Raw genomic sequence first — 15,000 nt, forward strand, 5'->3', positions numbered from 1 at the left:
CACACACACACACACACACACACACACACACACACACACACACACACCTCTAGCCTAGCAGAGTAACAGACTCCACTTCTGCCAGAGATGTCCTCCCACTTTTGCCTCTGCACCTACCATTTGCCTGTCTGTCTACTGCCCAGGCACAGTCACACCTTGTACTGGGCCAGAGTCTTCACTTATTTCTCAGTTTGACTTTCATTAGAGCAGACCCAGGATGCCAGAATTATGTCCCATGTTAGCTCTGCCCAGCTTGAGGGCATGTGGTTCATTGGGGATTGAGCTGTACCATCTGTTGAGAGACAGAGAGAGAAAGGGAGAGAGAGAAGAGAGAGAGAGAGAGAGAGAGAGAGAGGGAGAGAGAGAGAGAGAGAGAAGAGAAGAGATTTCCTAATACTTCTATTGTCAGTTCTAAATTATTTCCTAGGGGAAGGAATCCTATTTTCATTTACTTGTTCAGTTGTTTATTCACCGAACATTTTATTGCGGATAGCTGAGACGGTGTCAATAGCGAAGAACTAAAATATGCTCTCTATAAGGTCAACTATGTGAAAACCAGAGAGGTAAATTACATTAAACAAATGCTGCAGGGACCATGCTCACTAATGACTGAGGAAGTCTGGGTGTGTGTCTGTGTGTGCGCACAAACACGCATGCACTCACGCACACACAAGCGTTTGCATTTGTATGTATACACACTTGAATACAGGGGCTAAAGGTTGTGATATCTTCCTCTCTTGCTGTCTACTTTAGTTTTTGAGATAGGATCTGTGAGTGAATCTGCAGCTATAATCATCAGCAAATCCCTGGGATCCTTCTGTCCCTGCTTCCCCAGCACTGGTCATATAGAGGCACCATGGCCTGGCTTGGCTTTGTTTGTTTGTTTGTTTGTTTGTTTGTTTGTTTCAAAAGTTTGGATGCTGGGAATCCAAACTTTTGTCTTTGTGCTTGCACGGTGGCAGGCAAAAGACCCAACTCCCCAGCCCCAGGGAATGCTTCTTAATCAGATTATGCAACAAAGTTATCCCAAAGAGGTGCTCTCTGATAAGATTTTTGAATGATGTGTGGACCAGATGGCTCTGGAAGGAAGACCATCCCAGATGGAAGAAATAGTGTGGCCCTAGCTAGTTAGCATATTAACTTTAAACTGATGAATTAATCTTGGATTATTTGTATATTACATGATTTTAAAAAAATCTATGACAGTTAAGACAATTGCAGCACTAAATTATTTCATGTTTAATAGACGGCGATGTTACATATTCCCCTGTGAAGATGGAGGCAATTCCAAATGTCATTGTTTTTATCTGTAAGAGTTAAGTTAAACTATGCTGGGTGTACTCTAAAAATCTTTTCAAACGGTGGCACATCTAGCTTGCACCTAAAACTCTGTAGGAAATTTTAGAATCCAAAAGTTGGTGTCTTCATTCCTCTGTCAACGGAGGTTGGGGGAGCAAGTCCGCTAACCAACCCTTTAAACCTAAAATACTTAAGGACTAAAGCAGACACAGAATAACCTCTGGTTTGCTTGGTCTCTCGTGGTTTATAAGAATATATCTGATGTCTTGTATGATTACGGGATGATACTAATATTTTTGTGGGTAATAGTACCAGCGCACTGGAAACGCTTTGTGTAACATCTCTGCCGAAGACACAGGAAGCTTCCTGGGTGTCATTCCAAGAAAAAGATGATGTTTAATTGCCTTAAGAAAAGGCAATACTAGAACTTTTATATAAAAATTAGTCTTTGATGTTTAAACATCACGAATATGAAAACATTAAGCCATGCGTCCGTGAGTAGAATTATTTTTGCTTCCTGATAGGATTATGTTTTGTAATATTCTAAAGATCATTTTTATTTGTGTGGGGTTTGTTGAAAGTTACTAAATTTTTTTTGTTTGTTTTAAATCTTTGATTTTAACCCCTTCAACAGTTTGTACCAGAATACAAGCCGCTTAGATAGCTAGCGCTGGGTTAAATAGAAGGAATGCCTCTTGTATGCGTATTTACGATGCTTTATTTGACAGATCTTTTCTATAATAGCACTTGACTTTCGGTGTTTTACTTTTGTCGTCCCTCCCCACCCTATTTTGGGTTGAAGCCACTCTAAAGTTTAACACCTGGGAGATTTCTCACTTATGGTTTCCTTTAAAAGTGCTAAAATCTCAGCCTCCCAAACAAGAGACCAAGCTACAGTTTAAAGAAAGAAGTGGTGTCGATAAAAGGCCCCCAAGAATGTTGCCACCTTTCGAATGTGTCCTCAGCAGAATCCTTTCTTTTAAGCCAGCAGGAGAAAGGAAAGGGGATAAGAGCCCTGTCCCTCCAAATGCTCTGGCAAGCGGATCTAGTCTTCTGAAACATCCCCTGCTGTTCCCAAAAGAGGGGCCCCTGAAGCAAATGAAAACTCTGGTGGGGGCATTCACATGCATAGCACCCCCCTCCCTCCTGGTGCTTTAGATGGCAGGTCCTGGAGTGATTTGGCCTCAGTGGAAGAATAGAGACTTGTGAACCATTTGTCTCCACACCTGAAGTGCTGTGTCTTTCACCTTAAAAGTCCATTTAAAAAGAAAAATATGGTTTATGAGAAGGAGACAGTTTGGACACCATCACACTTAATGGAGTCCTTTTTTAAATGTAACACTCCATCCCATCAATTTCTCTTCTAAATTAGTTGTCACCACCTAGAGAAAACCTGCCCTTGATTATCTTATGCAATTGCTTAAAAACACAGTGCGTGTGTGAATGTGTGTGTGTGGGTGTGTGTGTACCTTACTTAATGCCATTACTAAAAATCACTCATGCTAAATTATTTTTAATTTATTTAATTTTATTCTATGTGAATTAGTGTGAAGGTGTCAGATCCCTTGGAATTGGCATTACAGACAGTCCTGAGCCGCCACGTGGGTGCTCGGAATTGAACTGGGGTCCTTTGGGAAGAGCATACAGTGCTCTTAACCACTGGGCCATCTCTCCAGCCCACTTATGCTACATTTAAGGCAATACAACTTGTGTCGCAGCACAACGTGTCATTGTCAACAGTTTCTAAATCAGGTCGCACAGATCATCTCAGAAGGAGTGAAATAGACCTCCTAGAAATAAGGCCATTGCCTGGGAGGTTTCCTTTTCATTCGACTGGCCTGACTGGCTGGCAGGACCAAAGAATTTGGAAAATCTCAAGGTATTTGAAAAGGCAGGGTGTTTTCAGAAGAGGCCAGTTTTTTTAGGTTACCGCTTGAGATCTAGACCAGTCCTACTTTTATAACTATGAAGTAGAGAGATAGTTTTGAAGTAGTAACCTGTTCCTTGGGCTTCATGTTTCTTTTGTGCTTGTCCTGCGTGGCCTCCTACCTTTTCAGCTCTAGAGTTCCACTGGCCACTTAAAGGTGACATCTAGAAACCCAGTATACCTCCATATTACTACAATAAATAGGAATTTAAAAAGCAAGCAGCCAGTTTGGATCAACTGTGCACCAGGATATATCAAACCCAAACCCCCCAGATGCCCCATCCAAATGCCCTTTACATAAGCTCCCTCCCAGAAAAGCCCAACGCAAAAGTTGTTCTAAAAATCACATGCTACCCATTTTCATTGCTAGCCCCTTAATCGAAGTCCATCTCATTCCCCAGTCTTCCTGCAATCTCCCTGGGTAATCCTAAGAGCGCTGATCATCTCAGCTGCTCTATTCTCATTAATTCAGTTCAGTTCCTCGTCTACCTGGCTGTTGGAGAGGTCTTCCTCAAGAAGCACCACAGTCTCACGTCTCCATCCAATAAACCTCCATCAGAGATTCCACTTTATCCCTGAAGAACCCCACGTGGCTTGCCTGTGAACTGCCACCAGGTTCCCCCAGAACCCAGCAGAAAGGACCAGCCAATCTAAGCTTAATTACCCTCCTGCTTCTCAGAGCCACCCCAGGTTGAACTGGTACCTTCAAGCACCTCTTTATTTTCTTCCCTTCCATTTGTTTGTATGTTTGTTATTAATGATTTATTTGTTTTTATTTTATGCGCATTGGTATTTTACCTGCATGTATGTCTGTGTGAGGGTGTCAGATCCCCTGGAACTGGAGTTACAGACAGTTGTGAGCTGCCATGTGGGTGCTGGAAACTGAACCTCGGTCCTCTGGAAAAGCAGCCAGTGTCCTTAACCTCCGAGTCATCTCTCCAGCCCTTGTTTTGTTTTGAAATTCTCTTTTGCACTGGTTACCTTCCAAGAATCTGGTTGGTTTTCTTTTCTTTTCTTTCCTTTCTTTTCTTTTCTTTTTCTTTTCTTCTGGTGTTAGAGAACAAGTCTAAGGCCTTACACATGCTGAGCAGGCACTCTGCAAGTGTGTTCTACCCCTCTCAGATCTTAGCCATCTCCTTGCCCTGCAGCCCCTTGCTAGCCTTGAGCTCACTATGTAGCCCAGGCTGGTTTGGAATTTGTTGTCCTCCTGCATCGACTTTTCCGGTGTTAGGATAATGAGCAATTGTGCGCTGCCATGTCTGGCGACCAACCCGTCTTACGTCACTGGTTGATCCCGTTGCACTAACATACTGGATATAGGTGTTTATTTGCAAGAACTTGTGTGTTCTCAAATTGGGACTTCCTCAACTTGTTTTTGTGTGAATGAAGAATACAAACCTCCAAAGGCGTGGTATGCATTTTAAATGCTTACGTATATTTACATGCATTGTCCATGTGTCATCAAATTTGGTTTAGGATAACTGCAGAATGTAGATGGCTTATCAATGGTGACACATGTACAGGTTTTTATGACCCTTGAAATTATTCCTAATAATTGTTTCAGGGTTGAAAAGAGATGAGCAAGGATAGTGTAAAGCCCGTTTTCAGCTCCCCACCCACAAAGCCAATTGCTGGGAGACACACACACCTAGAGGACACAGCTGCTGAATAAGAATGACCATGGCGAAGAGAGCTAGTGCTCAACACATTTTGATTAGCCAAAGGATAAACCCAGGAATCAAGCTAAATAAATCCCCATTCCCTCTGAACACAAGAAAAGAGGGAGAAGGGCACTAGAACAGAGCCTGACTGAATGCAAACAAGCTCTTTCTCCCCTCTGTGCTAAAACAGCCCCTCCCACCATTCCAGCCTTCCACCTCTGAAGGAATAAGTATAAATCGCCCAGAATTAACAAAAATGAATCTCTATCTCTGTTTTTATTTTTTCATCTTCCTCTGGAGTGGCACAGAAAAATCTAGATAGGTGTTACAGAATCTGTCCCTGGCAAAGTGTATTGCCATGCACCTTTATGCACGCACGCACGCACGCGCGCACACACATACACACACACACACACACACACACACACACACAACACAGAGCTGATGAATTCCCACTGTCATACAACTGACAAGGTTATGATGACTTCTTAATGCTGCTATCCATGCCCACTCTGTTGATGGGGACTTCTAATGGACAGGATTACTGTTGAGAACAAAGTGAGACCTTTGCAACCAGTTCAGTTCTCAGTACAAAAAAAAAAATGCACAAGGCTTATTTTGTTGTTGTTGTTTTTTTTTTATCTTTTATATGTCAGTATAAATCAGTAGTAATGAAATCACCACTATGGCATCTTGGATATTGCATTTGCTAAATCCTTTCTGGACATTAAGTCAACTTTCGGTGATTGATATTATAGATAGCAGATAAACATTTTTGATGCATTTGTTTGCTCTCAGATGGAAAAAAAAAGGCAAATCTTTTCCTTTTCTTTGATTGAATGAGTGCAATGCCATTGGAGAGGGAAAGGTTCAAATGTGGCCGTCATAGGTTGGTGACACCAAAAATAGAAACTCACTTAGGGTAAAATCTGCTGTCAGGAAAAAAATGGAGCCTTCTTTCTGAACTCGGGGACGTGCAGTTCATGTGCGCTTGCTTGTAGAGGGTTGCTACAATAAGGCTTCTTTCATACAGGTGTGTTTACGCCTCAGGCTTCCTGGCCACAGTCCATTCCATTTACAGAAGCTGAATTAAACAATAACTACCGCTTGCAAAAAAAAAAAAAAAAAATGGTAGAGGTGTGGGGGAAAAGGAGGGGGAAAGGTGAGCGTCAAAGGAGATGCCTGAGAGCTTTGTTAGGGCCAAGAAAAACCCTGTTGCAGTTGTCAGAGCTTGTTGATGTTGCTGGGAACGGCACTTTTTTTTTTTCTCCTGGATTTTGTGGTTCTGCCTTAGGAAAGAAAGTAAAATAGAACGGAAGAACAAAGTCCCACTCTATAAATCAGCAGCTGCTCCTTGCCAGATCAAAGGAATGACATTTTTGCTCCTGGACTTCTTGTCCACTTGAGGGCTTGACAGGCAGCTAACAGCTGGCCCGCTCCACTGTATGAGGGAATCAGCCTACATCTTCTTCCAAGCAGATGACAAGCTAATCAGAGACCTATCCATAGTCCAGGACATGTGAGTGCACCTTGACCTCTTCCAACATCTTCCAACATAATTGCTAAAGAGTTCGCCTCATTTGAGGCCAGTAAATTCTTCGGTGACTTGTGTTGAGAAGCAGAATCTGAGATAACACTTCAGTCGAAGGTGATCATGAATGCTTTAAAAAATTTTTTTTTTTTTTTACAAGATGTGTTGGTATCACAAGATTCTTCACGTGAATTAGCACATGTTTGTAACATGATGGGAGCTGGCTGGTGAATAAGGGTAACCGATTATCAGGTGAGACCTGGTAATTTTCAAAGCCTTGTCAGAGAGATGCACCAGAGCTGGGAACTGTTTCTTGTGGGCTGATGGAGTGGCATGAAGTTATAGATCTATCTTCTGCTTCTGCAGTACGTATTTTTCAGGACTGCTCTAAGGTGTACAGCTCTCCAAAGCTGGAGCTTTAATGTCAGTAGTAGTAAAACATTCAAAATAATTCAGTTTCTCGTTGATTTCTATCTGTAATAAATCATGTACAGGATGAGGTAATATGCTATAGCTTATGTCTATTGGCTTAGTGTCCTGTCTTTAAGAGGGTAGATCCTAGATATGAGGAGCTAAGGAAATTTGAGTGTTTTCTCCTCCCTTACTTTCAGGTAGCTCTGAAAGATCACTTTTGTAAAAAACGTGACAAATAGCTGCATGTGAATAACTTTGATGGCATTCTGTAAACAGTACCTCAAAGTCGGGACCTGCTTGGATGCTCGTTATCTGCTACTCGGTGTGGGTGTGCTAATGGAATTGTGTTGGTTGTGGCTCAGCATTCAAAAAGAAATAAAAGCTAATTCCCTGTGTAAGGGGCAAATTCTCACATCCTTTTATTAAATAAGAAAACTAAAGCCGGGTGCGGTGGCGCACACCTGTGATGCCAGCACTCTGGGAGGCAGAGGCAGGTGGATCTCTGTGAGTTCGAGGCCAGGCTGGTCTACTAAGTGAATCCAGGACAGCCAGGGCTACACAGGAAAACCCTGTCTCGAAAAAAAACCCTAATTAATTAATTAATTAGAAAACAAAACTACAATTGTTCGTAGAAATCTCAGAGAAAATGCCCAATTTTCTCCATCACCTTTAATAATTCTTTTAATATATGTATTATTATATGTATTATTGAAGTACAAAAAGTACAGAAGTAGGTGGAAAAAGCCAAACAGCAGTGGGCCATCCTCTCCTGAGGGACCCTCTATTGACAATTTCCACAAAAACGTTTTATTGTCCCAACTTTTTACATTAAGAGATACAGATGAAGTAAAATAACGATTATAAACTGTTTATTACCCAAGGCAAGTGACTAAAAGACTCTTTAGATTTGAGACACTTAAAGAGGTATAGTTCGTGCAATGTTTGCGGCCACGAGAGTCACAATTAAATCTTGAACTCCGCAACTTTCTGTTCATAGGCAGAGCGCTAAAATGTGGGATGGTACTTACTACTAGGCTTCCCAAACATACGTGTGCAGAGGTCAGGCAGAAAACCTTTCAAATGCAAATCTGGGAAGAGCAGTGCTAGCTGGGGTGCTAGGATGTGTCCATACCTCTAACCCTCTGGAGGTCTTGTGGAAGCTGCTGCTGCTGAGACCTCAATGGGGAGGGAGGATCCAGAGAGCCACTAAGAAGATATGGTTGCAAATGAGCCCACTCTGCAACCCCACCTTCAAACAGATGCTTGTTCTGGTGTCTAAAATCACACACACACACACACACACACACACAATTACGTACTCACATTAAACTCTGATATCTGCAAAGCCCCTACCACACAGGTACATGCTACTTGTAGAACCAAACTGCATTCTCAACCTGTTATCAGCCCAGTATGGATATTTTTAGTCGTCACCATCTCTTCTATTTATCTATAAGGGAGCAGAGCTTCTTAGGAACATTGATTAGGTGCGTTCTGACCACAGGCTAACATTTAACGAGCCCTTACTACATACCAGTCAGGTTGCCAAGAACTTTACATACATGATCTCCATTGGTCCTCCAAACAGTCCCGGCCAGGTTATCCCCTAGTTGGTAGACAAGAAGCACAGTGATGCTTAGGAAAGTTACAGAGAGCGCACTCAGGCTTATTGTTGTGTTTCTCTGTGCAAAAGGTTTAAAATGTGGGACAATACCTTAGGAGGTATTTTTGGTGAATAAGTTATAGAGGCCCTTGTCACTTTAGGGGAGAGTTAGGTAGAGTGCTGGCAGCCCCTAGAAGACACCCTTGAAAGGAACTGTCGCCCATTTGATAACTTTGCCCTGGGCCTTTTGTGTCAGCATGAACAGTCTCCCAACTCAAGGCAAATTCATAAGGCTACAGGGTGTTCAGGGTTCCACCCCAACAGTATGATTTCATATTGTAAGTGTACGGGTATTTATTTCATATGTTTTCACAGGTGTGGGCAAACCTAATATTCTATCCAGTTGTAATTACACTGTAGCTCAGGGACATTAGTTATGATCTGTGAATGTGTCCTAAAGTCATACATGAATCTCATTCATTTACCTCACTTTGCTCAAAGTATTCCTCGAGAAAAGATCTTGTGTCTGAACACCAGTGAAAATCTTGGGTGTGTGCAGTTCATTAAACCTGCCTAACCACTGATTCAACACAAGACTAGCACACAGAATAAAACATGTGTGTGTGTTAATCTTAAGAAAAAAATAAATAAAAATGACTAACTGATTTCCCAAGGTTGAAGTGTCACTGAAATCCGCAGCAGCATCTCGCTGGTAGACAAGTCCTAAAGTTAGGCAAAGTGGAGAGTAGAACTTTTTTTTGTTTGTTTGTTTTTTTAATCAGTCCTGTCACCAATCTCCCGACTACACCTTTTCCAATCTGATCTGATCCCTTGTCAACAGTTCAAGCCTCTTCCTTGACAACACCAATCCAAGGGAGAGCTTCAAATCCAGCCATCCTTGGAGTGTTCAGGGCTGGCTGCTTTCCAAGCAACCGCAGGGCAAGCGACCTGTGCTTTCTAACAAAAGGAATGCTGCCTGTAGGAGTGGGTTACCAGGTGTGGCCAGAAGTTAGTGAACCAGAAAGAAGGGATTTATCAGCCATTTAAAAGGCGTGGGGGAATCTACCAACAATCAAGAATGACACCCGAGTTTACTCCCATCAACCTGAGCTATGCTTTGGAGTGAAAAGTCTTTAAAAGAAAACTCAGTGGTCAGATTTCAGCGGGTGGGGGAGCATGCAGAGCTGAGCTATTTCCTGAAGTGATGGCTGGTGGGCTCCAGCAAGAATAGGTAAGGCTTCTGTGGTTTTTTTTTTTTTTTTTTCTGTCTAGAGTGCATTCCTTTAAGTCTACTCAGGGTTTTTGTTGTTGTTGTTGTTGCTGCTGCTGTTGTTGCTGTTGTTTTTATCTCTGAGTTGACTGAGAGATTCTTAGAAAGTCACTAAATTTATTTCTATAATTAAGTTATTTTAAGCTAAGAGTCTTAGTATATAAATTTACAGGATTACACATACTAATGCATTTTGTAGTTAAGTAAAATTTAGAGATGCAAATAGTCTCAGGAGACTCTCTTGGAAGCTTTTGTGTGAGCCTGGGCACTACATGCTCAATACAAATCGATAGAACTAGTGTACTTTGGGGTACTCATCCCCTAGGGAGTCACTAATGCAATTATCTGTAGCCCTTAAAAAAAAAGTCACAGTGAGGCTAGTGAAATTTTTTTAAGGGAAATCTGGAGAAGACACTAGATTTATTAACACATTTTTTCCACACAAGTTGTACAATTCAGAGTTTTAAAGACCTGTTTAACATCTAAGGAAACTTTATAACTTAGGTTAAATTGCTGTGCTAATACAGAAGTAGATTGTCTGCAACTTCAAAATCATTCTGGGATGACATTAAAACTTAGTGAGTTTTTTTTTCTTTTTTCTTTTTTTCTTTTTTTTAATATCAGATACAGATGAAAAACCTAACAGTCTTTGGATTGGAAATAACTTGTGGGGGTTTTCATTAAAGTTGGGTGCAGCTTGCTGCATTTTGGTTAGTTGGATGTCTTCAGCAATTTTTCAAATGTTTTGGGTTTGGCAAAGTCCAAAATGTTTTTTGCCAAGACCCTCTTTTCCCCTTATTTTTTAAACCCGTGTGAAATGCAGGGATAACTTAATCCATATGTGTCTGATTCATTTACACTTAACTCATCAAAATGTTATTTTGTGAGACCCATTTCATATCCAAGAAACCTTTTGAGCCTTTTAAAGACAAGTCTTTTGTCTTTGAACAAGGAAGTTACATTTTTCCATATGAATTGAGGACTGGTGTTGAATGATTGGAGATGAGCTGTTTTTGTTTTGTTTTTTTGTTTTTTTTAACTTAGGTGCTTCAAAGTTTAAGGATAATCAAAACTTGATATTTTGTTTATTATCTTCATCAAGGAAAGGTCATTCTTAAAATATAACCAGAGGAAGTGAAAGAATTCACGTCAAATCATCTAGGGGAAGGAACGTATATGGAAAGTTCATTTTGGGAATTAACAAATAAAAAAAATCATTCCCAATTTCACTTTCTTTTCATCTAAAAATTAAATGGCTCCATTTTGTATTTATGAGAGTAAATACATTATTAGTTTTAACAGTAGCATGTATGTGTTAATAAGCTATCCTGAGATTAGGGCAGTTGACAATTGGCAGGAGTTCTACATTCAGAGATTTTTTTTGGGGGGGCGAGGAACAAGAGCAAAAAACGGGGGCCCGTATGTTTTCCAAATCCTGTATGATCTGAAAGAATGCATTGGAATTATGAAACAGTACTGGGACGGAAAACACTTGAAAACGAAACTTCACAGAGGCTGCGTGGAGCCCACATGAGAATGTGAAGGCCTCCATAGCCCTCTGTGAAAGGATTCTTCCCCTCCCCGTGAAGACCTTTCTTTCAGCCTCCTTAGGAGCAATGAGCAAAGAAAGGCCATTGCCATAACTGCTAGTTGCACATGCCGTCCACGCCATGGAAACTAGCTGAAAATGTGATGCTGGAATGACACTGCCAAGTTCAGTGCTTCTGTAAAGACCTGCTAGCGCACAGAAAGCTTTTTCTAAATGTTCTGTATTGTTGGATCACCCCCATTGAACAACCTTTTGAGAGGACCCCCATTTTTACTAATGTAAACATTCTGATGAGTATCCAAAGAAATGACCTTTGAGTGAACCTCTAACCTTCCCAGTAATTATTTGTTTGAGGACAGTGTGGAGTTCTCCTGCTGAGAACTAAGAACCATGATGCCTTGCAGCCCTGTGAGTGAGAGAGTGTTGGAGGGAACAGCGGAGAAAAGCGTAAATAGGGGAACAATCTCCAGATGTAAATGATAAAGAAACAAAAGGAAGGAAACTTAAGGGGGAGGGGGCGGAGATAGCAATTTGTTTCACCTAAAGGGTTAACCTACAGGACTGGCAGTGTATGCAAAGAGGAAGTCCCCCTCTCTCTACCAGAAACATGGAGACAGACTGAAGGAGCCTGCCCTGGGCATCTCTTGGTCTTAAATGTACCCAGGAGAGGGGGGGGGGGGGGGAAGGAGACCTCCTAGGCCTTGGTCTCAACAATGGTATGGTGGGGACAAGTTCAGCGGAACAGGTGGGCATAAAGACATAGCTTCAACTGTCCGTTTTACTTTTTATTTTTATTTATTTTTTGGTTATCTGAACTTACAGTAGCCTGGCACGTCCCTCCCCAAACCCAATGGGTGGAACCTTTTGTGACAACTGTGACGGTGACATCCTTTCTTAAGTCCTAACGAAGTTCATTGTTCTGCAAATAGAAAATATGCAAAAGCCCCCCTTTGGTTTTTCTCCTGGCTGTTATTCACCAGCCTGACTTGTATTCTTACCTGAGGAGACTTGTGTGGGCTCACTGTCCTCCACCAAGGGACAGTGCTTGAAACTTTTTCAGAGAGAGATCTCTCAGGTCCTGCCTGGAGCCCCATGTGAATGCATTAATCATTCAGCCCCCACCCATATGGTTAAGACTTGAAAATGGCAATGTTGAAAAACAAATGTTATCAATAAAACACATTTTGAAGGACCGGCTAGCTGTATGATCCCTACCACTGGCCCCTCCCCAGAACGAATGCAAGGCTGCTGGATCTTTCCCAGGAGTTCATACGTGTGGGGAAATACCGTCATTAAAAGCTCTGGGACAAGGGTAACTCGCAAATGGTGGAAAATTGTTTTGTTTTTATTAAATTTGGAGAAATAAAGGAGATTTCTTATTGTCTTACCCTGTTTGTACATGAATATTTGATGGGCATTATTAAACATTAAAGTAACATGAAGTAGGCACTTATTTTTGGATTTTCAACAAAATTAGATCCAGGCTTCTTAGACAAAATAACCGCTGCTCCTTACATTCCCAGGAATCAGTAACCACCTGATTTGAAACTATTTCCCGGGCCCTAATATCAACCATGTGGATTTGACGCTGGCTTTCGAGTGGGTTGAAAGGTGGCTGAGTTTATGGTTGGCAGTTAGCTTATCCAGTGCCCTGGGTGTCCCTGCTTTGGCTGCAAAGGCCGCCCCCAGCTGGCACTGACCTCTGAGTGACCCCTAACTTTACAGGCTTAAGCTGCAGGAGTTGCCCGAAGACCAGAAGTCTTTGGGCCAGCACTTATTACTGCTGTGTTGGTGATAAAACTTCAGACAGCCTAATTGATGGCTTTGCTGACCTAACAATACCTTGTGAAAGCCGAGTGCCTGAGCCTGGGCTTCATTTATGGCCAGCTGCAAGGGAATCTGAGTCTCCCTGGGATGAGAAGTCCAGGGAAAGGGGCAAAAGCTTCCATTCTGTGTGCTGCAACCTGGTTCCTACTCGTTCCAAATGCAGGCACACAAGCAGAAAGGCAACGCCTTTTCCTGGAGAACTCATGTCCCTCTCTGAAAATCAGTAGCAAGTTGGCTTGGTGTTGGCCCAAGATGACAAGGGAGAGACGGCCCAGTCAGCTGGTTTTGCGCATTGAGGGGCAAAATTGCCTGTCAATCAAGTAGATGGTTTGCAGTAGATACTGGTCACTGGTGTGGCCTCCACAGTGCTCGCAAAAGCTGTTCGCAGAAAACAGAGACTGAGGTTGGTAACTGGACGTCTTTCTTCTGTTTCAGGTTTATTAACGCCAGGAGAAGAATAGTACAGCCCATGATTGACCAGTCAAATCGAGCAGGCAAGTTCTAACACCTATCTATCTATAGCCACATCCCAAGGGCACAAATCCTCAAGTTCTCCTCCAAGACTCTGTCTCATCACCTGGTAAATAAGTACTTCCATCAGGCATTCTGGGAGAATTTTTTTTTTAATGTCCCCAGAATTCCGCTCTAGGAAGCAACTTCACTAATTGGTGCTAATTGGAGATTTCCCACCCCGACTCTACTGAAACCGCTTTTGCTTTTCTTCCTGAATTGGTAATTGGGCACAAGTATTCGTGCCACAAGCAGTTTGTTTGACTGTGAACTCTGGAATTACTCCTTGCCTGTCTGCATCCAATCATTAGCACACTCTCATTTTCTTGTTACCCACAACTCCTTGGTGTGTGCTTTGCCCTCCCCGCTGGAACATACACAGTTAAACTCATTGTATCTATTCATTTGCCTTGACTATTCATAATATTCTATTAAAGCCTGACATGCGTTGCCGGCATTATTTTTTTATTAAAAGATTATTACCTTTGTTTAAAATGCATCCCATCCATCCCACTGAAATACATGTGGGGTTTTTCTCACAATGTCTCTCCGTTTCTCTAAAACAGTTATTATACGGAGCTGTCAGAACCATTCCCATGTACTTCTGAACGTTTTGCTCTGAAATGGGTATGCCCTTAGTTTGCTAAGGAGGTCTCCACGAAAAGGTTTATAAGAACAAATATCAGTTTCCCTTGCAATGATTATGCCACTCACGAGTGTGTTGAACTTGATGGGCACTCTAACTCTGGCCTTCATTTAGATCGCAAGTACTCCTCTTTCAGAAAAATTTCCTCAATTAATACTAAAACGCTACTCTATTTCTGAAGGCCAGGAGGCCAGTGGCTGAAGAATGTCAAACAACCGTAGCATCCTAGTTTCATGTTTGCATGTTTTGATATGGGTAAAAAGGGAAACATTTCCTCCAGTCTATTTTACCTTATAAAGATATTCAAATTTCTAATAGGTCTACCGACATGAAATGTATTATTAAGCCCGTAGAGTTGGTAGAAAGTCAAACCTCCAACTGAAAGGCTTCTTGCAGTATTTGCTGGTTGCCTGCCCTTCACTTTTTTAGCCTTCTCCATGATCAAGGGATAAACAAAGTCCCCCTGAGGCTGGCCGGCCTACCATGCTGGTGGAAGCCATTCCCCCATACCTTCTCTGAATCCTTGCCCTCCTCATCTCAGCCACCATCTTTAAAATGCCATCCACATTGTCTGTGACATGTCCTTGATACAGCGGGAACAATTGCTGATTGTTTGGTATATCTTTTCTTCTTTCTCCTCTGTGTCCTCGAATGACTACAATCAGGTTTTCTTCTTGATCCTTCAGTGAGCCAAGGAGCAGCATATAGTCCAGAAGGTCAGCCTATGGGGAGCTTTGTATTGGACGGCCAGCAACACATGGGG

The 15,000-nt window shown here is 42.0% G+C and overlaps 1 protein-coding gene across 7 annotated transcripts in view; it reads left to right on the forward strand.

Annotated features, from left to right (window-relative positions):
* Meis2 (Meis homeobox 2) overlaps positions 1-15,000 on the forward strand; it is a 204,561-nt gene that overhangs the window by 185,306 nt on the left and 4,255 nt on the right. For all 7 annotated transcript variants that reach the window (XM_055598830.1, XM_055598816.1, XM_055598819.1 and 4 more), the window contains 2 exons: positions 13,517-13,575; positions 14,903-15,000. The exon at positions 14,903-15,000 is cut by the window's right edge and continues 13 nt beyond it. In XM_055598830.1, the coding sequence (XP_055454805.1) occupies positions 13,517-13,575; positions 14,903-15,000 (157 nt within the window). The remainder of the gene's footprint in view (positions 1-13,516; positions 13,576-14,902) is intronic.

Source organism: Psammomys obesus, unplaced genomic scaffold, assembly GCF_907164565.1.
Source record: "Psammomys obesus unplaced genomic scaffold, mPsaObe1.curated_primary_1811, whole genome shotgun sequence".
In the NCBI taxonomy this organism is placed as follows: domain Eukaryota; kingdom Metazoa; phylum Chordata; class Mammalia; order Rodentia; family Muridae; genus Psammomys; species Psammomys obesus.